Source organism: Lithobates pipiens, unplaced genomic scaffold, assembly GCF_037356315.1.
Source record: "Lithobates pipiens isolate NorthernLeopardFrog02 unplaced genomic scaffold, aLitPip1_a1.2 Scaffold_8, whole genome shotgun sequence".
In the NCBI taxonomy this organism is placed as follows: domain Eukaryota; kingdom Metazoa; phylum Chordata; class Amphibia; order Anura; family Ranidae; genus Lithobates; species Lithobates pipiens.
In genome coordinates, this window is record NW_027507903.1 from 162838827 (window position 1) to 162863740 (window position 24914).

Sequence of the window (24914 nt, forward strand, 5' to 3'; positions counted from 1 at the left end):
AGATCAGAGACTGTGAGCCAGGCCCGCCTGACCTCACAAATGCAAGAATGGGCCAACACAATATTGAACCCTATGGACAAAGACTGGGGTGCCATTAAAGTTCAGCTTGTGTAAAGGCAGATGTCCCAATACTTTTGACAATATAGTGTATATTGCTAATATGAGCATTTATCTGAACTTGTGTATGTAACCAGTTGGCAGACCTGGTGACTCTCTCTTATTGGTCCTGGTAGAACCCCAGTCTGCATCTCTTTTCCCCAGTTCCTAATTGTTTTTTTTTTTTTTTTTATCTCTCTCACCTAGAAACAACATTCATTATCAGATTTGTAATACATTTCTAAATACTCATTTTAGAAGACAGCTCAGTGCACTGTACTAGTATCCTAATAAAGAGGTTCTGGCTTGGTGCATGATCTTGCTACATATTTTAGACCCTTTTTCTATCTTTCAGTCTTCACTAATCTACTTTGCTCCAAGTGATGACTTTCCTGTATCCAGTATCTTCATTTGCACCCACTGTGGTTGATTTACTAAAGACAAATAGGCTGTTTGCTTTACAAGGGAAGTTGCACTTTGCAAAAAAAATGTTGTGAAGTTTCACTTTGCAAAGAATACCCAATTATGTGTAAGGAAAATAATGAAAAAAACTGCAATTGTGTTTGAAAATTATAAAATGATGGGATCTGACAGAGAATCATTTAATTCGCTAAGTTCTGGGACAAATTCCCTCGCAAAGTTAACAGTGAAGAGAAAACTGCTAAATAATGTAGGTTAATAAGCCAAATATGTTCACTTTGAATACTCATTTATATTTGTGATAAATTTAAAGAAATACAATTTCTGCTACCATAAGATTGGTTTATTGAAGTGGACACCGCTTCACTTTATTCACTAAGCTCAGTGAACATTAATTTTGTAAAGTGAGCATTCGCTTTGCTAAATAAACAATCTCTATTTCTTTAGTAAGTAAACCACACATCTGCATGCGTAGACCAAGCCTGCTGTGAGAGTTTGAGCCTTAGTGGCATATCCTTTAACACATTTAGACATCCGTTGGCCTAGCCAAATTTGAACACTGATTATTTCACACCTATTCCAAACTACAAAAATCTTTGGGGTATAATAGTACTCATATTAGTACTTTATTATTCCCAGCTATTCAGTATCAGGGTGGATTTCAGTTTTTAAACACAGCCAGTATCATTGGATTAGATCTTAAGCTACCTAATCTTCTTGATCATTTGAGTGTGTTTTGATGTTCTCCTGTCAATAAGATACAGAATAAGTCCCTTCCAGATGCCAGAGATATTTCATTAGGGGAAAGAACACAGCGTCTAGTGGGGAGGGTAAAAAGAACACAGGTAACTTGAAAGTCCTGCAAACATTGAGCTTTTAAACAGATACCAAAGATGTGTAAGCAAGTGTACAAACTGTGTAGAAAAAAGTGCACCAACATTTTTTTAAGAATGACTGTGAATAATTGCTTTTCAGCTGCTGATCACAACTATTCATGAATCAGCAGAGTCTTGGGGACCCTTCTGCTAAAGGTTCATGGTCATTGAAGCAACCACAAACTTATAGCTTAGGAGAATTCAGCTACTGTAATGCTGCGTACACACTATCAGAATTTTCGTCGGGAAAACCTCTGATGGTTTTCTCGACGGAATCATGACGGAATTCCACTCAAACTGTCTTGCCTGATTGTTTAGAACACAGTGACATACAACACATACGACGGGACAAGAAAAAGGACGTTCAATAGCCAGTAGCCAATAGCTTCCGTCTCAGAGTGACATACAACACGTACGACGGGACTAGAAAAAGGACGTTCAATAGCCAGTAGCCAATAGCTTCCGTCTCGTAGTAGAATCTGAGCATACGTGATTTTTGGCGTGTCGGAATTGCATACACACGATCAGAATTTCCAATAGAAAGTTATTCCGTCTGGAAAATTGAGAACATGCTATCAATTTTTGGCTGGTGGAAATTCGGACAAATAAATTCCGATGGAGCATACACACGGTCACATTTTCCGATGAAGAGTTCTCATCTGTCTTTTTCTGTCCGGAATTCCGATCGTGTGTACGCGGAATAAGGTTTACTGAGCTTGCTAGCTGGAAGCTATTGTGCTCTTCCATAATGATTACATCTGCAGCAGTAAAAGGGTTAAAGGATAACTTTACAAGTGTTGTGTTTTTTCAGAATAATTAATATATCAATAAACACATGATTGAGGAGCTAATTGGGCTTTTCTTCATGATAAGCTTGTCATTTGATCATGTTTATTTATAATGTGCCCCTTGGCTGAAGTGTTTATTTGTTTAAGGAAATCCAAGATTAGGCAAACTCCAATTTTGCGGGCTAAAAAAAATAAAAAATCTCTCAAATTCAGCTTTGTACATAGCAAAGGTTTTAACAAATTGCAACTTCTTACCTGCTTCTGCTGTTCTAACATGAAGTAGTCTTCACTGTGAATAATAATGCTATAACTAATATTAAAGGTAATAAATTAATAATAACAAAACACAAATTATGTATAGAACACATACATGATTTGTTAACAGGTATTCTCCAAAACATAAAAAAAAAAAACATTCAAAAGTTGTGAAACAAGCCACTCTGTGTTTTTTTAGCAGATTTGGTTCTCAGTTGCATACCCATAGTGCATAGATCTCATAATTGACTTACAAGTGAATCCAGTTGTTATACAGTAGCGGCATTAGCTTGTTATGCATGTTCACAGTTGCAGTTTTGTTATTTTTTTTATTGCAGTATACCTTAATGTTTAATTTGCTACACATGTGAGAGAGTGCAGTGTTTATGTCTACTTTCAGGTACTCAGATGCTCATTCATACAAATTAGTAAAAAGGAATGTAAAGATGTTTATCATACCCAACAATCAAATTCAAAACTTTCCTTTTCATTGCAGGCTACAATATAAAGTAATGTGGTTATTTATTTAGTTACTATCAGCAGTGCTAGCATTTTAGCTTTAATTTTTAGTTTTATTTTAAGTGTATTTAAACTCAAAAATATTTTTGTTTGCAGCTTACCGGTTATTGGATGTGCTGGTTGTTTTTTTTTTTCGTTTACATTTTTCACAGTTGAGTGACAATGCTTACTCACTGCATTGTATCTATAGAGCAGGAGTGTTGAAAACCTTGGATAGAAAGTGTGTTATAACTGCAGAATACTTTTCCCTCTCTGCATCACCATAATATAGGGGGTGTTTTGTAGTCATAATATACTTTGATAAACATTGTTTGATATAACACTGCAGTCCACACAAGACACCAGGAGCATCATGTTTTTATGACATTCTGAACAGACATAAAAAATGTTAATGGTATATTTACCAGATCAAATAGAAGCAAATAAGAGAACTTCATTGTTAGGCCCCTTTTCACACTGTGGCGGGAGGAACGTCAGTGATATTTTTAGCGGCGCTTTACTGTCAGATTTGTGGCGCTATTTGGCCGAGCTGTACCAGACCACGTGCCCTCAACATGGGGGTGCTTTGGGGAAGGGCCCCCCCACCCCAAAGTGCCTTGTCCCCATATTAATGAGGACAAGGGCCTCTTCCCGACAACCCTGGCCGTTGGTTGTCAGGGTCTGCGGGCGGGGGGCTTATCGGAATATGTGAGCCCCCTTTAAGAAGGGGGCCCCAGATTCCAGCCCCCCACCCTATGTGAATGAGTATGGGGTATGATGTACTCCTACCCATTCACCTGGGGGGGTGGTGTTAATAAAAAACACAACACAGGTTTTTAAAGTACTTTTAAACGGGGGTCTTCTTCCGACTTTGGGGGTCTTCTTCTGACTCTGTGGGTCTTGTCCGGCTCTTCGGTTCTTCTTGCCAGGCCTCTGCTATCTTCTTACAGCTCTTTTACTAGCGTTGGCCCCGTCTTGTTGCTGTTGCCGCCTTCTTCTTCTACTTCTTCCTTCTTCTTCTTCTTCCTTCTGATGTTGACACAACGCTCTCTCCGGCCGTATTTGCAGGGACGTGTTGTGCGGCGCTTTACTGCCAATGCTCCTCTCGCCCCATTGTGAAAGGGGCCTTAGAGATTCATCCACTTAATTAATCATCTACATTAAATTACAAATTTAAGCTAGCAGAGGTGCGGCCTTTTCTAGATTGAAACAAATTCCTATTATTTTATTGTTATCTTTAAGATACACATGCTTGAACAAATATATGTGCTTGTAAGACAAACATGTTGCAAGAATAGAAAATGCGTTATCACTAAGTGAAATATTTCACCTAAAATGTGTGAAATACAAAACCAATATGTTATGCTATATGTAGATTTGACAAAGTGAAGAGATGAAAGAGGCTGCAGACATCACTGTCTGCACTAGGATCTGCCCGGAACACATACATATGTATCATCGTGTCACAGCGTACCTCTGAACATTCCTTTTCAACAAAGGCTTGTCAGTGACTGAACTGTGGCTATAAGGATTAAAACAAACATTATCAATTATTCATTGTGACATTCTCTCTTCATAGTTTGACAATTGATACTTTAAAACCCCACTAAGTTGTCTAAAATGATGAGACTAAATAATAACTAGGGTGAAGAGTTTTCATAGGGCGGAAATGTATGTTTGCCTGAAGCATTAACAGTTTTCTTGACAAAAGTAATTTGTTTTACTCGACAGCATAATTGGCAAGAAATATTTAGTTGTCGATACAGGTAAAAGCAATGTGGACTATAGTATATCAGTAGGATTTAATAGAATACACAAATAATATGTTCTATTAAAAGTCGTATAAGTTCGTAAAAAAACCTAACCACATATTTCATAAATCTGCACATTTACACACTAATGATTTTTTTTTATTTTGCTAAAAGTAATTCAACCTACATTGTGTTTAGCCTAGGTGTTTAGAAAGCCCTTTGTTTCATAGTGTATTCATACCTCTGTGCATGTCTTGTGTGTTGACATGTGTTGCTCTAAGGCAGGGGTCGCCAAACTTTCTAAACAAAGGGACATTTTTCAGACTTTAGGGGGGCCGGATTGTGGTCAGTGGGAGTAGAAAATGTCCCGGTGCAAGTAGGAGAAAACATTGCTCCATCTTTGGTGTCAGTGGGAGGAATTGTGCCCCATTGTTGGTGTCATTGGAAACAACTGTGCCCCTTTCTCTGCGTCTGTGGGAGGAATTATGCCCCATTGTTGGTGTCAGTGGATGGAATGGTGCCCCATTGTTGGTGTCAGTGAGAGGAATTGTGCTTCATTGTTTGTCTAATTAGGAGGAATTGTGCCCCTTCATTAGTGTCAGTAAATAAAATAGTGCCCTGAGGGCCTGATAAAAGCAAGCAAAGAGCTGCATCCGGCCCCCGGATAGCAATTTGGAGACCACTGCTCTAAGGTAACCCACTCACAAACCCACTTCTCAATGCTCAAAAAAATAAACCTGCACTTTTGTGTGGCTTTGCAGTACAAAGCAAAACACAGTGCATCCACATATGTGCATTGCTGTGCACTGGAGGCCAGGTGTGTTGGTGTACACGATATATATGTGCTATGGAGCACCATTCAAATGAATAGTGATTCACTGCAATGCCCATATAAGCTGCCATTTCTGATCAGCTTACTTGCCTATTATGCAGATCATTTGTATTTCAGCTGCATGCACATGGCAATACAGGAGCCATACAGTGTGAAGAGTGTGTGTAGTCACTTTCCAAGGACCTGTCTCTCCTGTGTTTAGCTGTCCTTTGAGATTAATAAAAAGGAGTGGCTGTACATGGTTATGTTCCCGGGGCTACATGAAGCATTCACATGCCAATGGACATATGTTGCAAGTGTGCATAGTGTGCATTTGGAGCATACATGTGTGCACCCTTAGGTGCATTACTCAGCCCCCAACACATGACTGCATACAGTCTCATCATCTAATTCACCTTGATGGGTTATTGTACAAATCAGCAGGTTCCTGGGCGTATACACTGCATGGCTATGTGAATAAAGCCTTAAGTTTTTGACTCATTGACCAGCCACAAGTTTGCAGATCAGAAGTTTTGACTTTGCTTACTGCATACTTAGTTCAGGTCAGTGACTCAAAAAATGAAAAAAATATTTGTTTACTTTGAACTGCTCTGGCTTCTTGTGTTTTTTTTTTTAAATCCAGAAATGTAAGAAAGTTATGCTTCCAAACTTTCAATTGTTACAGTGAATTAATAATATTTGAACTTTAAAATTATATTTTTGTAGATGAATACCTCTTTGCTGGGACAGCTTCAGATTTTCTTGGCAAGGAAACTACATTTACACGTTCTCTTGGACCACCTTATGATCATCATTTCATAAGAACAGACACCTCTGATCATTACTGGCTTAATGGTAAGTTCACATTTAAATACCATGTTCTCAAAGTGTCTTCATGTGCATGAATGAATAAATGGATGCTGGTACACTGGGGAATCATCATTTGATTAATATTGTTAATAATATTGTTAATGTCATGAACATCGATAGTTACATTCATTTAAATAGAATGTAAATGGAATAAAACCCTGTCAGGCATGGGTGTCCGCAGAACTTTTTTCAGGGGGGGCATCATTTTAGGGTCACCCATGCACCTCCACTTTTCGACAATGTCATTATCACATTATCATGGTCAGAGACTGCAGACGTGGTACAGTTCCTAAGATTAGTAATGGATAATGACCAACAGGCCCTTTTACCAGACCCAGCAAAACTACAGCAGTGATCCCTCTGGCTCGATGATCAATTACTCTGGGTCCCCTGGGCGACTCTAGTCAGTAGTGTAGCATGTTTGTACCCTGGTCTCTCTGGCTTCTGCCCAGCACACTCCTCATTCTTTATCCTGTACCACTCTCTCCCTCAGCTTTTTTCCAGGCTGCAGTCTCTCAATCTCTCTCTTGATCGAGCTGTAGCCTCCTCCCTGTGGAAAATGGGGCTACCAATCCCCATGATGCTCTCCTTTCCTGGTCTCCTTTGATTGACCCTCAGTTATGGCCAATAGGGAAGGAACTGAGTGGGCAGGAAGCCCAGATAGTGACGCAACTGTGCTAAATTTAAGATCTGGTCCCCAATTCCAGGGGGGGCACTTGAACCCCCCTTGCCCATACCTGCGGACGCCCATGCTGTCAGGTTTTTATTGCTGTCTGTGTCTTCGCTGGGGAGATTCCCCTTACTAGTGGTCCAGAATATTGTATTTAATATAGAAAGTGGTAAACCTGTTTTGGTGACCATTGTCTAAGAGGGGAATTTCCCACACTTTGGTAAGATCTCTTATTAACTCCTGTTTATCATAACGTTTTCTTTATCATTTTTTAGTGCCAAATTGTTTGTTACAACAGTTTTATATCAAATTTGTATCTGTTTTTTAAGCCTTAAGAAAGAAGAAGATCGCTGAGCCCCCAAAATGCATTGGCTTTTTTATATTGTCCTGTAAAACCCCAGTATTAAAAGAATTTGGACTGTAAGTTCATTGGTTTCATACTTTCATCGGACTTTGTATATGTGGATTGCAAACTCTGGATCCCCCAGCCAAGGGGTGCTCTGTGTTTCAGAGCAGCTTTATCAGCCATTTTGCCCTATTTGTCACTAATGAGTTGATGCCAGCACCTCAGTTAAACACGATCCAGAAAAAGAAAAAAAAAACTTACAGTTTTTAGTTTTTCCAAAACTAAAAAAAAACGTTTTGGCTTTGCATATAATTTAAGGTTTGAGCTATATTTCCTCTTCTAGAGCAGGCATGTCAATATAAAATTAAACAGATAGTTAAATTAATTAAATTTACCCCTAAAGTACAACATTAATTCTACAGAGGCCATCACCTGCCCAAAAGGAAAAAAGATATAATGTTTTATGATTAGCATGCAACTTATAATTTTACATGACATTTCAAGGCGCTACCCCTATCAAACAACCAATTTTCAGCAGCTTAGTATAGAAATGTCAGACCAAAACAGTTTCAGGTTTCTGTGGGTTGCTTGCTTTTCCGTCTTCTGGTAATTCCTAGTATGACCAAACATGAGAAATTCTCAGTTTTTTTTCTCACTGCAAATTACATAATATGATGATATCTGATAGATCAGCTTAGCATATAGTGCAGTGGTTAAGTAAAAACAAAAGTGGGAATTTACATTCATATATGCTTTAGGATGAATTCACAGAACCAAGGAAGGAAATGCATGTGCCAAGTCAAATAACCAATAAGCCTATTTCACAGAAAGATTGCAACTTGCGTACCAAATTAAGTAGTATGACCAGTGTGCCAATGCACATCATTACTATAGTTGAAATATTTCTACAGAGTACAACAAATACAAACCGGAATACAGAACGTGAAAAGAGGGTGTTTGAGCTGATAATGAATCAGCTGAAAATAATTAGGTAAATAAATAAATATATATATATATATATATATATATATATATATATATATATATATATATATATATATAAATATAACCCCAATGTGATCAGTAATATAAACTTGGGAAAAAAGTATTTGATCCCCTATCAATCAGCAAGATTTCTGGCTCCCAGGTGTCTTCTATACAAGTAACGAGCTGTAAAGCGAGTGCTCCTAATCTCAGCTTGTTACCTGTAGAAAAGACACTTATCCACAGAAGCAATTATTCAATCAATCAGATTCCAATTGCTCCACCATGGCCAAGACCAAAGAGCTGTCCAAGGATGTCAGGGACAAGATTGTAGATCTATAGACCTACACAAGGCTGGTGATTTTTTGCAAGTAAAAGAAACACAAAATAACTGTCAATCTCCCTCAGTCTGGGGCCCCATGCAAGATTTCACCTCATAGTTTCAATGATCATGAGAATGGTGAGGAGTCAGCCTGGAACTATACGGGAGAATCTTGTCAATGATCTCCAGGCAGCTCAGACCATGGTTACCAAGAGAACAATTGGTAACACACTACGCTGGGAAGGACTGATATCCTGCAGCACCTGCAAGGTCCCCATGCTAAAGAAAGCACATGAACAGGCCCATCTGAAGTTTGCTAATGAACATCTTAATAAATCAGAGGAGAACTGCATGAAAGTGTTGTGGTCAGATGAGACCAAAATCAAGCTCTTTAGCATCAATTCAACTGTTTGGAGGAATGCTGCCTATGACCCTAAGAACACCACCCCCACTGTCAGACATGTAGGTGGAAACATTATGCTTTGGGGGTGTTTTTCTGCTAAGGGAACATGACATCTTCACTACATAAAAGGGGCAATGGACGGGGCTATGTACCATCAAATCTTGGGTGAGAAACTCCTTCCCTCAGCCAGGGCATTGAAAATGGGTCATGGATGGGTATTCCAGCATGACAATGACCCAAAACACACAGCCAAGGCAACAAAGGAGTGGCTCAAGAAGAAGCACATTAGGGTCCTGGAGTGGCCTAGCCAGTCTGCAGACCTTAATCCAATAGAAAATATGTGGAGGGAGTTGAAGGTTCGAGTTACCAAATGTGAGCCTTAAAACCTTAATGACTTGCAAAGGATCTGCAAAGAGGAGCGAGACAAAATGCCTCCTGAGATGTGTACAAACCTGGTGGCCAACTACAAGAAACGTCTGACCTCTGTCATTGCCAACAAGGGTTTTGCCACCAAGTGCTAAATAATGTTTTGCAAAGAGGTCAAATACGTATTTCACTCATTAAAATGCAAATCAATTTATAACTTTTTTAAAATGCATTTTTCTGGATTTTTTTCTCTCACTGTTACAATAAACCTACCATTAAAATGATAGACTGATCATTTCTTTGATCATTTCTTCACATAAAAAAAATAGCAGGGGATCAAATACTCTTTTCCCTCACTGTATATTTTTCTCCGGAAATAACACATCGATTTGGATGTCATCTTTTACAACAAAGTCCTACTTCTGCAATATTTTTTTCTGATAAAAATACATTTATATGCAAAATATTTATTGTTTATGCTTTACACTTCTTTTTTTTATGCCAAATTTCTTCTTCTAAATTTATATTCTACATTTACATTTCTCCATGTGCCAAATTCACAATCTACTGTACCTATATTTGGTGTATTGATTTGGAACTCTTTGCATAGCAATAGATTCACTTTTTTTCTTGTGCACACTCTTTATTACTTCCATCCAAAGTGTCTAAACTATCAACCTCTATTAACATGTACTGATCCTCTATATGTTTTTCAGGAGCAAAATTTTTTGGAGCATATTCTATCCCAGACACATACAACCCTGATGATGACAAGATTTACTTTTTCTTTCGAGAGGCATCCCCAGAAGGCAGCTCTACTGAAAAAACAATATATTCTCGAGTGGGAAGAGTCTGTAAGGTGAGAATTATTAAAGTAGGATTTTTATTTATCTCATATATAAAAAAACACCTTAATGTGACATAGTTACATAGATAGATCCGGTGCCTATCTATTTGTTTTTTAAAATTATCGATGCTCCCCATTGAAACCACTGCCTGTGTAAATGAATTCTACATCCTTACTGTTCTTACGGTAAAGAACTCTCTACATAGTTTAAGGTTAAACCGCTTCTCTTCTAATTTTAGTGAATGGCCAAGTGTCTTTTTAAATTCCCTTTCACAGAAAAGGAATCTGCATTCAATTCGAACTCGTGTGAACCCAGCCTTAAGTAAATTAGCAAAATGGGGCCTACTGGTAGATAAACAAAAATGGCTATTTGATTTGATACCATTTGATTTGATACCAGCAGCAAAGAAAACTAGTGCAATAGAATAAAAAAAGTTTTGATTGTAGATTTAATTTAATGAGATGATAAATAGAAAATAGAGACACTCAGAAAATGTTTCTTAAAGTATGGTAAATATAACACTTTCCAAAGCTGCTAAAGTGGTTACATGAGTGACATGCAGCCAAGACATACATGTAAACAACTTCCCTATGGCCTTTGTAGCCTGAAAACCTGGGAAATCTTATGCAAATTGTTATTTCTCCTGGTGAAGACCTGGATAACCCCTTCCCATTTTTCATGTCTTGCTGATTGGTTAGTTACCCATCAGTCACAGTGATTTGCCAATAGAGAGGTGTAGAAGATGATCCATAACATGACTTCACTAAAGGGCTTGATTTCCTAAAACTGGAGAGTGCAAAATATGGTGTAGCCATGCATGGTAGCCAATCAGCTTCTAACGTCAGCTTGTTCAGTTAGGCTTTGACACCAGATTTTGCACTCTCCTGTTTTAGTGAACCAATCTCTAAGCGTTTCTTTACCAAACTTATTATATGGGCGGAGGGTTAAGGGACTTTAAGTGAAATGTGACCTGGTAAGGTCATCTATTTCCATCCCTTGGGACTTAATATGAAACACTGACCTGGTAAGGTCAAGTATTTCCATCCATGTAGTAGTCAAAAAAGGGGGGAGAGCAACAGGGGCGGGACTTTAAATGAAGTGCGAAATTTATGATAGAATAATGTAAATTGGCGAACAATTGAGAAATTTTAATAAGTTCATAAAAATATAACATAAACATGATTAAATCATTTACAATGGATAAGAGATAAAAAACATGATTAAATCATTTACAATGGATAAGAGATACTAGCAATACATGATAATAATAAATTCATAAAGAATATAATATGTACACAAATTAAATCCGTTGTAGTTGATGCGAAGCATTAACAATACGTCGTAGCAGCATATAAGTAAAATATGAACGTAACAAAATTCCACAGTTCACCAAATAGAGTTGGTATAAAACCATAAAGCAACAAATAGTGCCTGCATAACGGGTAGCCTCAATATTCTATGAACAGTATTTGGACAGAGCAGCTGTAAAAAGTTGAATGCGATTAGGAAAAACACGACTTCAATAGCTCTACGCGTTTCGTGGCTGATCGCCACTCATCAGGAGCAAGCGTGTACGGTAGCTACAATGAAAAAAAAAAGGATATCAGTATAGTATAATAATAGTAACAAGCATGGCATAACGGTGGGGTAATAGGCCAAACCCCACATAAAGTACATGCTTACAAATTATGATTCCCTTGGTGGTGACTGTCAGTCGGGCTCCACCAGCCAAGTCGGGGACACTTCCCCCCGGGAGCTGAGATGGGCAGAGCCGCGAGGGCCACCCACAGGGCGCCAACCAAGGCAGATAAACACCCACGAGGTAAACCTGTGTGGGAAGAACCCGGACAAGATAGTGATTAGTAATGATAGAGGAGATGGAGCCAGGACAAAGAGGGCCCTGGATGAAAGTGTGATTGTGAAACAGAACAGATCAGAACTAAAGCCTAATTTGTGTACATATTATATTCTTTATGAATTTATTATTATCATGTATTGCTAGTATCTCTTATCCATTGTAAATGATTTAATCATGTTTTTTATCTCTTATCCATTGTAAATGATTTAATCATGTTTATGTTATATTTTTATGAACTTATTAAAATTTCTCAATTGTTCGCCAATTTACATTATTCTATCATAAATTTCGCACTTCATTTAAAGTCCCGCCCCTGTTGCTCTCCCCCCTTTTTTTCTTTACCAAACTTGATGAAATCAGAATGATGGAGAGCTTCACAGTGTCTCTTCAGGGAAGAGAGGATCAATTTAGAGATATCTGGTTGCCATGGACAGGCTTTACTTTCACGTCTCAGTAAACTGATGTTTTCTTTGATTTCAACCCACCCTTATCTTATTAGAACAGTAGAACCCAATGCATGATGGTGGATGTCCCTAAGTCAGAGGGGATGGGTGCAGATGGAGCAAAGTCTTTCTGCCCCACCCATCCCTCTACCCCCCTATGATTCTAATAACCCTCAACTTCCTTAGTACCCCTTTCTGTCCTCTCTTCTTTTTTGACCCCCTCAGAAAGGGGGAGAGGTCCCCTTTGTCTATGTTAAGTTACATATATTCAACTTGAGAAAATTGTGTGATTAATTCATGTTTATTGTCGTAGAGCAAGCAGCCAGTAGGGGGTACAACAACACCTGTCAATTGTGATACTTTGATCGAGATGATCCTGGTTGTTACCCTTGCTTCTTACTATTGGGCCTGTACATGCTGCCTGGCCTGTCAGCTGCATTGCGTTAGATGTTGCCATGAAGTCCGCTACTTCTGTTTAAAATGTCTGGTCTTACATTTAATTATTGTATTGTAACGATGTAAATTTATGCCCGGAGTGTCGTTGTAGGCACCTGTATTGTAATTGCACAATGTAATAAATTAAAAAAATCAACCTCTAAGGGTTTAGAGCTTCCATGCTTATGAAGATCTTTTAGGGTTTATGAAGGTACCCATCGGTGCCTGCATTTTATTTATATGACTAATTTAGCAGATATATAAAGAAGAAAAGCTCATTTCAAAGTAAAAGGTTACAATTAAAGCTGAACTCCAACTAAGAAAAAAGAAATAAAGTTGATACCTTAGTAATAGAACAAATAGAAAGTGCAACATTGTTTGACACATTCGTATAACCTTGATTAAAATTAGTAAAATCTGATAAAATATTATTGCTGTATCACATAAAATAGCATTCAGGAAGAGACATGACATCAGAGTTCTTGAAGCTGGTCAGCGTGAGTCTATGCTAGAGATATATCTTCCTGGATTTTATGTGCTACAGAAAGTCAATAAAGAACATTTGGGAGTATCACATTTTACTAATGGTAACCCCTCCACGCTGATATAACACATATATGCAGCTCGACTAGACTGGGCTTTTGCCTGTGGGGCCGCATATTTGTGTATCTCTCTTTGTGCTGGGAGCTTGCCGCAAAGAGCACTCCAAGCACAGAGATCAGGGTCTCACCATGAGCCCTGGGCCCCATACTAATGACCAGGACCCGGAACTCGAGATTCTGAGTCACCTAATTGCTTTGATAGCATCTGATTGACTTTCCTAGTGATCAGTCACTAATAAGCCCTCCACATATTTTCATTCTCTGTGAATAGAGAAGAGATATACATCTTATCTCCCTCACTCCTTGCAGAGAAAAAAAAGTGTGTATAATTTTTTTTATTAAATAATAATAATAAAAAAAAAATACCTAGATCAAAGTTTGATATAGGTCAGTGCCGTGGTTAGTGGTTTGGGTCAAGGTCGGGGTCAAAGGTTAGGGCCAGTATTTTTTTTTGGGACAGCATTTAAAATTAGTATCCGTGTCAGTTAATGTCGGTGTCAATGTGTTTTAGGTAGGATAAAAAGAAAAAGAAAAATGTGTACTATTGTTTTTGGGCTGTACTACGGGTACATACAACAACTAAGATATACATATGTGGTATCGCTGCGATCATCAGGAGTATGAGAATTTAATTTGGGTTGTTCTTTGGTTGAAGGTTATGTTAGTACCAAGAAATATACAGCTACAAGCTACATTTTACAAAAAATATAGTTTGTTTACTATTTTGGGCCAGTTTTCCTTTGATTAAAAAAACCAAAGGAATAAAAACACAATTTGTCCTGGAAAAAAAAGGTATAATCCACTTGGATGCACAATGTAGTTGTGATGCTATGTACAGTTTTACCAACACATGTCAAAGCTGCAAAATTGTGCACCCTTAGGCACAAATGGGTTAATAAAGGTTTTATGAAGGTATCACACAGTGCTTGTGCACTTTCTGCTTGTTCTATAGCATTTCCAGTCCTAGTCTGGTGGAAACAGCAGAGCCATGCGTACTGTGCATTAGGAAGCAACAAAGCCGAGGATACTGTCTATTACAATCGCAATCACAACCTTGAACTTTTACCTTAAAAGGACATCTTCCTAAGTTTCTTCACTGCAAGGTTGTACATTTTTTTGCCATTCTGTGATTGTATCTAAATACCCTAATAGTGGTAACCAGAGCTGTGATTAGCAGTAATTCCTTTCCCTCACTAGATGTTCTGCAAGTGGAATAATGGGCAGTTTCATTCAACCCTTTTCCTCCGAGTCCTGGCTGTCATGGTAGCATCATTAGTTTGGCTCACTGAGGGGTTTTCATTCATCCCAACCCCCAAGAACATTGACATGTTAACATTTGCAGCTTCTGCTACCTCTGTTCCTACACAATTGGAATAAATTGGATTATAACATTTTAGAGAGAAAATAGGAGTCTAGAGACTTTGCATTAGAGATAAACGATTCCAGGTTCCAAAACTGTGATGCATTAACCATGTTTTAAAGTATTAAGGGTATTAAGTGGTCACTAAATAGTTGGTTATTATAATATAAAATCTGAATATACCTTAATTTGAGGAAATACTATATATTGCTAGAAATCCATTCTCAGATGAAACATAATCTAGGATGGGGGGTTTCCATATAAATTCTGTTCCCAACCTCTATGATTTAAATGTCTGTGACTGTACACATAAAAGTCAGCCCATTGCTTCTGAAATATCTCATGCTTTTGGAATTACCTTTAATATTACCGCAGTGAGATGTTTCCACCAGTAAGTACTGGCCCCATTGCTTTCCCTAAGGGGACATCTGTTACTTACTACAGTCTGCTTCCTATTTGGTATAAGGCCTAGAAAATTATAAAATCCTTAAAATAATTTGCCTGAAGACAAACATCTGTGGCTTTTACAGTTAAAACTTTGTGTCCTATACAGTATATCATCTTTAAACACATCTCCAGTAAGTGTGAAGAATGCTTTGCTGTATGTTATTTTAATAAGAAGGTAGGCTATAACACTTACCCGGTCTCAGCAATAACCTAAAAATATAGCTTTAGAGGCACACTCCTTATTCTTAGTAATAAGAATATACTATATAACTGCTTACAGAAAACAATCCAACATGTATTACAATACAGAAGCAAAGGGGACATAAGAAGCTGCACTCTTCCGCTTCAATGAAATGTGTAAAGCATTAAAGCTGAACACCAGGAAAATATAAAAGACAAACATTAATACAAACGTGTATTGATTAATATACCAATATTTTTTTGAATGCAACTAGTGTACAGTGAGTACCTGAATGGTATCAGACTTTTTACAGCAGTGCATGGACCAGAAGAGGGAGGGGAAGCACTGGATATCATTCAGGTGTGCTGCATTCACATATGCTAACCGAGAGCATGTTGACTGGAGGAAAGTGAGTAAGGAGAGCTTATCACTCCTGTGCTCCTTCTTTACTATGCAATCAGCAGCCTGGTGGCAGGAAGGTGTCAGCAATGCATTCCTAAAAATGTAACATAGTGGTGTCATCCACCTGGCTGGGATGTGTGGCAGAATCACAGAACTCAGAAATTAAACAGCTCCATTATTTGTCCTTCATCTCTGTGTTTGGCTGTTTGTTTGGAGTTTAGTGTTAAAGTTGTTAAGTTGTATTTTTTAACTAATCTAGATCTGGGTGTTTCTTCTTAGTAGGCCTTTTTTTTTTGTTTTTATTTTCAGTATAATTTGTTAAATGTGTTAACATTTGTTCCTGATTATGGCCTGTGTTAAGTTAATCTTGATAACTTACAGACATGTACCTTATAGAAACGTTAAAGTTTAACCATTATCACGGTTACAAGGTTATAGTGCTTTGCTGTTAAATACGCCTTTTTCTTTCTCTTATTTTTCCTCTGTGGCAGTCTGAAATTTGCAAGAAGGAGGCCTGGCTGGCTAATTCCAGTTTATCTATTATACATTATGTGGCCTCTTATAGAGAAAGGCACTTTCTAATAACACCATTGTATGGCATGGGATACCTACATTAAAGGGGTTGTAAAGGTTTGTTTTTTATTTTCTAAATAGGATCCTTTAATCTAGTGCATTGTTGATTCACTTACCTTTTCCTTTGATTTCCCTTCTAAATGTCTTTTTTCTTTGTTTTCTTTGTCTGAATTTCTCACTTCCTATTCTTCCTCGGTAAACTGTTCAGTAAGCTGTTCTGGCTGACTAAACACTGCTCGTATGATGGTGGGAAGTTTACTGAGGAGAAACAGGAAGTGAGAAATTCAGACAAAGAAAAAGAAACATTTAGAAGGGAAATTGAAGGAAAAGGTAAGTGAACCAACAATGCACTAGCTTAAAGGAACCTATTTAGAAAATAAAAAACAAAGCTTTGCAACCCCTTTAAGTTAAGTGATTCTCAACCAGGGTTCCTCCAAAGGTTGCTAGGTGTTCCTTCAGGATTGGGCAATTTCTGCCTCTCAGATAAGTTCCCACTCACACCATTGATCTTTTTAGCTATCTGTAAGGAGATAATTCTTCCCAATGTCCACAAGTGTAAGGACCATTCTTCCAACTGACCATCACACTATTGTATCATGGGATGTTTCTAATTTTTTAGCAGTGGTTGCCCTAGACTGGAGAAATATTTTGAGGGTTCCTCTGTGTTGAAAAGGTTGAGAAAGGCTGTTCTAGACTCTAGAGGTTCATATACTGTATCTATCAGGCAACAATGATATGACGTTGTAAATAAATAAGTCTGTTTTTGTGATACACTGCTATCTTTATGTAATATTATTTAGATGCTGGTGCAAGCCACATTTTAGGAGGTATTTATGTTGAAGGCTACATGATATTTTCAAACTTTATATAGTTACAGTGTCAGTCTTCTGGAGTGGATACAGAAAGCTATAAACATACTCTATAAAATACAAAGAATTTATACAATGATTTTCTTTTTCTGACATTTTTCCGTGGTGAATTCTAGCTAAATTTAAATCTGTCTCATGAGCCAATGTAGTTAAATACACACTGAAGCCCAAAATTTGTATTCAGTGCTTACTAGCAACAGACACAACATTGTTCAGTGTTCCAGATTATTTAGGGGTGAAGACTGTTTAGCATGCATAGCTGATGAGATCAGATACTATAGAATGGTCCACTTGTTATTGATGTTTCTATGCTGTAAGAAAAACAAACACTTATATAAGGCCAGTTTTAAATTAGTTGAAAACATGTGACTGGTTAAGATGGGGGACAGTAAAAAAAACGAAATTATTGATGACAAGTACTCTCAGCAAATTACTATAGACCCTTCCAAGCTACATTTAGTGAAATCTCATTAGGCCTCTTTCACACAGGTGGCCCGGTACAGCAGGTAAAAACAGAAGGTTGAGGCGTTTTTTTACCTCCCCTAACTTTCCATCTAATTTCCACAATACAGCCGGAGAGGGCTATGCAGCAAATGTGCAGCAAAAATGAGGCATGCTGAGTTTAAAGGTGGCATTGCCTGTAAAAAATTGTCTATTCAAAGTCAATAGGTCTGTGCCACAACTGCAAGTCAAATGTTTGGCTGTTAGTTGTGGTACATTAGTGCCATTGTAAATTGCTGTTCTGCAGGTGTTAAGATCATCTCGTGAATGCCGGACAGCTACTGCCTAGCTACACTTTGAAAAGCAATTGATTTTCAGAGAATGAGCTAGTGTAAACCTAACCTTATAGAAGCTTGTGGCATTTTAAAATAGCAACACATATGTATTGCTTTAGCACTATTGTCTTGTATTGATTGGGAAATGCCCATGTTTTCCATGGACATAACATGCTTGTAAATTCATTCACAGTTCATCGACAGGTGCATTTGACTTGGGTTATGACTAAGGCCTTATAGGCTGAAACGCGTCAACTGACTTAATCTGCGTTTGTTCACTGTGGCTGTTCAATAAAATGAAGACATTTTAAGAGCAAAAACCAGAGTGCGGATCATTTTTTCTACATTACTCTACTCAGCCAGTGACTGTGGATCGAGCACCTGGGAGCTCTGCTCTCTATGTGGTGTATGGGTCCTAGCACATTTTTTTTGTTTATGCATTTGACCTGCCGCTTGCCTCTTTCTGACACACATTTGACCTTCTAGGCTGCATAAGCTTTGCATTGGGTTGCTAACTACATCCCACTGCGGTGGGCCTTGTTTTTAGAAAAATCAGGAGTTTATTATAGTTTCAGTTGAAAATCTTGAAAACTTAGCATTAATCTTTTAACAACCAAAATGTTCTGTTTTGTGACCAATTTAATAGGCGTTCATCATTTATGTGTGTTAGTACTTACTTACTGCACACATCAGCAAAGGTTATCTTAAGAAAATCCCCAAACTCAAAAAATTGTTGTTTTATTTTTTATGGTGCCCTGGTCTTCCTTGCTTTGCAGTTTCCCACCTCTACAAAGAAGGGTGAATAACAATAAGGCCTAATTGGTTGTCTTCAAAAGGGGATTGCTGTTGGTGAAGCTGGGTAGTTACTGCTGATCTGCATACTGGGATCTTTATGGGGTTGATTTATTATAGTAGCAGAGTTAAGTTACTGTAGTGAATGTTCTTTTAGAAAATGAGGTGCAGCTATGTTTACTTCTGTCCTACCTTAAGGAGTTCCCTGCATGGCCTTCCTTCCCTGTGATGATCCTCCTGTGGATTCACCCAGTCAGGACAGAGTACATTGATTTATGCAATGTGGTGTGGTATCTTGGAGACCTAGTAGGCAGACAATTATTTTGTTAGTCTGTGCTGTTAACTCTGGATTAGAAAGTGCAATGTAGTTGATGTCTGTGTTCTTCTAACCCATGGAAGCATGGTGTTGAGGGTAGGCCCTTTCTGTGTAATTGAGGCTAAGAAAAAAAGAATCATTGATACTATGTGCTGAGTAAGCTGCCTAGAAGAAAGTATTCCTGTGGAAACTTTGATCATCATATGGTGTAAGACCTATGCGTTAAAATAAAGAGCTGCTGTTGTTCATTCAGCACAAAATGATATTCAGTAAAATAAGTTCAAAAGTTAACTATGTTTGTGGGAATGACTACTCCTTACGTGCATAAAGAAACCCCAAGCTTAGTGTCCATAATAAGCTGGTACAGCACTAGTAGAGAGGTAATAGACTGAAGTCTCCTGAAGTCCTGTTTATAGCAAATGAAAGCATATAGAGTTGGGCACACCAGGATAGTGTGTCATAAAAATTGTGAGACCGATTGAAGGAGCTGAAGTGTGAGGGGCTTTTGAAAAATAATTCCCACTCTTTCGTAGCAGAGCTACCACTAGGTAAGGTTTTACCTATGCTGTATGGCCAACTCCCTGTAAACCAGAGCTGAGGTGTGCTAACCTCTTGAATCAACCTTTACAGGTGATTTAAGTGAACCCGGTTTGACCTTACTTGCTATGCTAAGTGAACATACTGTACATATTGGAAAGTGAATAGTCACATTTAGTAAAGCCACCCTGAGGAGTGGCCCTACACAGCTAGATCTCGGCAAGCATTGCGCCTGATTAAAGCATCATTTGATAGTGGTCTAATTTGAATGTTCTCTAGGTGGTATCAGGTGCTTCTTACTGGAAGGAACTCATTATTGTACCTAGATTTTTGTGAGTGGTCACCAAATGGTTCCTTTTCTATGGAGAAAAGTTAAAAATACTTGCACAGCCTTTACTCCCAGTTGTTATAGAGAGAAGCTCCCAACAGGTCCCAGCAACATAGACATGCAGTGAAAGGCAAAGCGATATAAGTCATTCTTGTAGAAGGATATGCCTCACTAAGGCAATATTAATTTGTGTTAAACTTTTCTACAGTATAAACTGAGTAGGAATTGTAATTGTGTTGTTGTCTGAGTAGTCATATACATAGACTTTTACAGATATGTGGAATCCTAACATTGAGAATTGCATTGGAAAACCAATTTGTCATATCTGATGAACCCCAACATTATATCATGTCCAGGGCTTAATAAAGACAGGTTATGGCTGTTTTTGTAATCACTTCTCAAAAGAGTGAATATGACACTGTGATTACAATTGCAGTTGGTTATTACATGATATATTACTAAAGTGCATATTTCCTAAAGTCACGGTTTAGATTTTTCTGTTACTCTAAACTAAGAAGTTAAAGGTTTGTCTGAGGTGATTCCAGAATACCTCCAGCTATACAGTATGCTTCTCCAAGACACTTTATAATAACCCTTTCACATTTGGTACACTTATATTTCATGCAGACATACTGTATTTCAAGCTAATGTGTGTATATATATATATATATATATATATATATATATATATATATATATATACCATCATTTCCAACATATATTCTCTTTGCATAAAGTGGGTACATTTAAGATCAGTAACAGACACAGACATCAGTTTGTGAGTTGTGTATTTAGTGGTTTATTCCCTTTAGAGCTGCTGATTATAAAGTCTATTGGCACAGCTCAGCACTCTACAGTTTATTGTTGTTTGAATAACCGCATTTGATAGTGCCACTGGCTACTGAGTCAAAATATTAGCACTGCCAAATGTGTCCATTGTTTAAAATGTATCCTTTCTCCCCTGCCAGGTATATACCACATTTTCAAACTTCTGCCCAGAAATTTACTTTTCAAGTCCAACTAGTTATAGACTAAATTTGGTGCCTTTAGCATTTGATATTATTTTTTTAGTGCTCCAGTTAATTATATGCTTATTATTCCTATGCAGCGGAATGCTAAAATATATACACCCTGTTGGTCAAGACAGACTAAAAATGCCAAGTTATCTTTTTCTTGTTTAACCATAACCAACCGCCTCCACTCCCATCCTTTCCAGAATGTGTCTACAAAGTATATTTCTTAAAAAAAAAGAAGAACGAAGAATAACCTCAGTGTGTTTAAAAATGATAGCATTTTCCCATTTATTATTCCAGTGTCCCAGGCACAATTGGGGGAATTCATGTATTAAGTAATTATCTTAATGACAATGTATTAGTTACTTTAAAATTTGTGAAATTACATATGCTAAACATTTCATAGCAATTGGATTGCTTAGGTCATAGGTTAAAGCAAGTGCTGTGAACCATTCTATTAAAGAAGCCATCATTCATGTGTACAGTTAAGGATGAGCCAAATCCCTCCGGATCAGGTTCGCACCAGATCTTGCGAAAAAGCAAAAAATTTGTTTGAACACGCAAACACTGTTAACTGATTGTCAACCGTCTCACGCCGATATATGTCGGCAGAAGGTCTCGTACAGGCAGAACCACGTACCTGTACGTTGCCCTTTAAGAGGCGGCCAGCAGGTGCACACACAATGCCAGCGACGCATGCACGCGCCCGAGCCAAGCTCAATGAGTCGTGTCACAGATCCGGTGGACTCGATCGTTGTGGGTATACCCTTAATCGCCTCATGGGGAGGAAGAATGGGGAGATGCTAATGTAAACAAGCATCTCCCCGTTCTGCCTAGTGAAAGTGTCCCCGATCTCTGCTTCCTGGGATTGGAGCAGAGATCAGTGACATGTCATACACAGACACGCCCCCCACAGTTAGAAACACGCCCCTAGGACACACTTAACCCCCACACTGCCACCTAGTGGTTAACCTCTTCACTGCCAGTGTCATTTACACAGGAATCAGTGCATTTGTATAGCACTGATTGCTGTATGAATGACAATGGTCCCAAAAATGTGTCAAAAATGCCCAATGTGTCCGCCATAATGTCGCAGTCACAATAAAAATTGCTGATCACCGCCATTTAAAAATAAATAAAAAATTATTAATAAAAATGCCATAAAACTATCCCCTATTTTGTAAACGCTATAACTTTTGTGCAAACCAATCAATAATCGCTTATTCCATTTTTTTTACCAAAAATATGTAGAAGAATACGTATTGGCCTAAATTGAGGGGAAAACATTGTTTTAAATTAATTTTCGGGGGATATTTATTATGCATTTTTTTTGTTTATAGCGCAAAAAATAAAAACCGTAGGGGTGATCAAATACCAACAAAAGAAAGCTCTATTTGTGGGAAAAAAAGGACGTAAATTTTGTTTGGGAGCCACATTGCACGACACAATTGTCAGTTAAAGTGACACAGTGCCGAATTGCAAAAAGTGCTTTGGTCAGGAAGGGGGTAAATCCTTCCGGGGCTGAAGTGGTTAAGGGACACAAACATGAAAAATCAAAAGTGCTAATTTTAAAGGCTTATATGCACGTTATTGCCACAAAAGTCCTGTCCCAGGGGACATGCATCAATGCAGTAAAAAGTTTTTTCAGGAGCAGTGATTTTAACCACTTGACAACTGGGCACTTAAACCCCCTTCCTAACCAGACCAATTTTCAGCTTTCGGTGCTCTCACAATTTGAATGACAATTACTCAGTCATGCAACACTGTACCCATATGAAATTTTGGTCTTTTTTTTAAAACAAATAGAGCTTTATTTTGGTGGTATTTGATCACTGCTGGGTTTTTTATTTTTTGCGCTATGAATGAAAAAAGATGGAAAATTCGTTAAAAAAATAAAAAATCTTTGTTTCTGTTAAAATTTATTGGCGAGTATTGGTACAGTATTGGAAAATATTGGCAGAGCATTGGCAGAGCATTGGCAGAGTATTGGCAAGTATTGTCAGAGTATTGCAGAGTATTGGCAGAGTATTGCACAGTATTGCAGAGTATTGGCAGAGTATTGCACATTATTGCAGAGTATTGCACAGTATGGGCACAGAGCAGCGCTGTGGGCACTACAGATCCAGCCCACAGCGCTGCTAAAAATGATCTCTCTCCCTCTCCCCTCTCCCCTCGCATTGTACAGATTGGTACAGAGAGGAGGGAGAAACCGACGTGACATGATGTTGGTTTGTTTACAAGTGATCGCTCCGTCATTTGACAGAGCGATCACGTGGTAAACGGCTGCTACAAGCAGTGCTATTTGGGTGGTGCTATTGCCGGCAATAGCCACCAGTTTGGCATGTGATTTGACATGTCAAATCCAATGCCAAATCGGCCTGATGTGAACGTGGGCTTAATCAAGCAAGGTCAGTCGGTGCCCAGTACTAACAGTACTTTCCCCCAGTATACAGTAGTCCTTAACCCCCTCCAGATCAATCTGTCTCCCAATATAATCCCCTCAGGCCAGTTAGACTGACCTAGGGGAATTGTACTGAGAGACAGACTGACCCCCAGTACAATCCCCACAATAGTTGCACAAATGTTTATCAAATCACTGTTTTCACTAAAATCATTATTAGCACACATAAACACAACATAGCTTACAAAATTCCCATTAACCACTTTCCCCTGGGTGGACATCATATGACATCACCAGATGTCAAAATTTTCACAAGACGATGCAGTTTCTTATTGGAGTGATTTGAGTCTCTGTACAGCCGCTCACTTCTCACTTCTACAGGCAGCGGAAAGGGGTGCCCCCTCTCATCGCTGCCACCTTTCCTGGGCTCTCCTGTCCCATCAGGGAGCCTGGAATGGCTCCAACTGGCAACATTCTGTGGACTGCACAGAGAGGAACTGACATTGTTCCTCTCTCTTTGTGACACCAAAAATTGGAAGCAATGAGGATTGTGTCACTTTTGGCTTATGGTTAGCGACCAGTGAAGCAGATGATCAGCTGATCTGTGTGTGATTGGCTGCTTTGGATGCCAGAGGAGAGATCTGGGGTCTAATACACCCCAGATCTCTCAATAAAGAGGACATGTCACGTTCCATGCCATAACAAGGGATATTGTTCATCCCTTGTGATAGCAATAATGTTGATTTAAAAAGTGTAAAAAAGTTTTAAATAAAATAAATAAACAATAAATTGTGCCCCTTCCCCCCATGCTTACGAGCAAATGCAAACGCATACATAAGTCCCACATGCATGTATGAACATTAATCGCACCACACGTGAGGTATCATTGCAAATATCAGAGCGGGTAACCTGTAAAGACTTTTAAAGTGTTGCATATGGAGATTTTTAGGTACCATAGTTTAGCACTGTTCCACAGCGAGCAATTTTAAAGCAACACTGGTGTCGCCGGTTTGAATCCCAATCATGGCACTACCTGCCTGGAGTGTGCATGTTCTCCCTGTGCTTACGTGGGTTTCCTCTGGGTATTACAGTTTCCTCCCACACCCCAAAGACATAATGGGAGCTTTAATTGGATCCTGTTCAAATTAGTCCTAGTATGTTTATGGATGAATGTGAATTAGGGACCTTAGATTGTAAGAATGAGGACAGGGACTGATGTGAAAGTATAATATACTGTAAAAGCGCTGCATAAATTGACAGTGCTATATAAGTACCTGT

The 24914-nt window shown here is 38.4% G+C and overlaps 1 protein-coding gene across 2 annotated transcripts in view; it reads left to right on the top strand.

Annotated features, from left to right (window-relative positions):
• The window catches only part of SEMA3D (semaphorin 3D), a 286248-nt gene that overhangs the window by 167464 nt on the left and 93870 nt on the right, over positions 1-24914 (top strand). For both annotated transcript variants that reach the window (XM_077472409.1, XM_077472408.1), the window contains 2 exons: positions 6221-6349; positions 10172-10314. In XM_077472409.1, coding sequence (XP_077328535.1) covers positions 6221-6349; positions 10172-10314 — 272 coding nt within the window. The remainder of the gene's footprint in view (positions 1-6220; positions 6350-10171; positions 10315-24914) is intronic.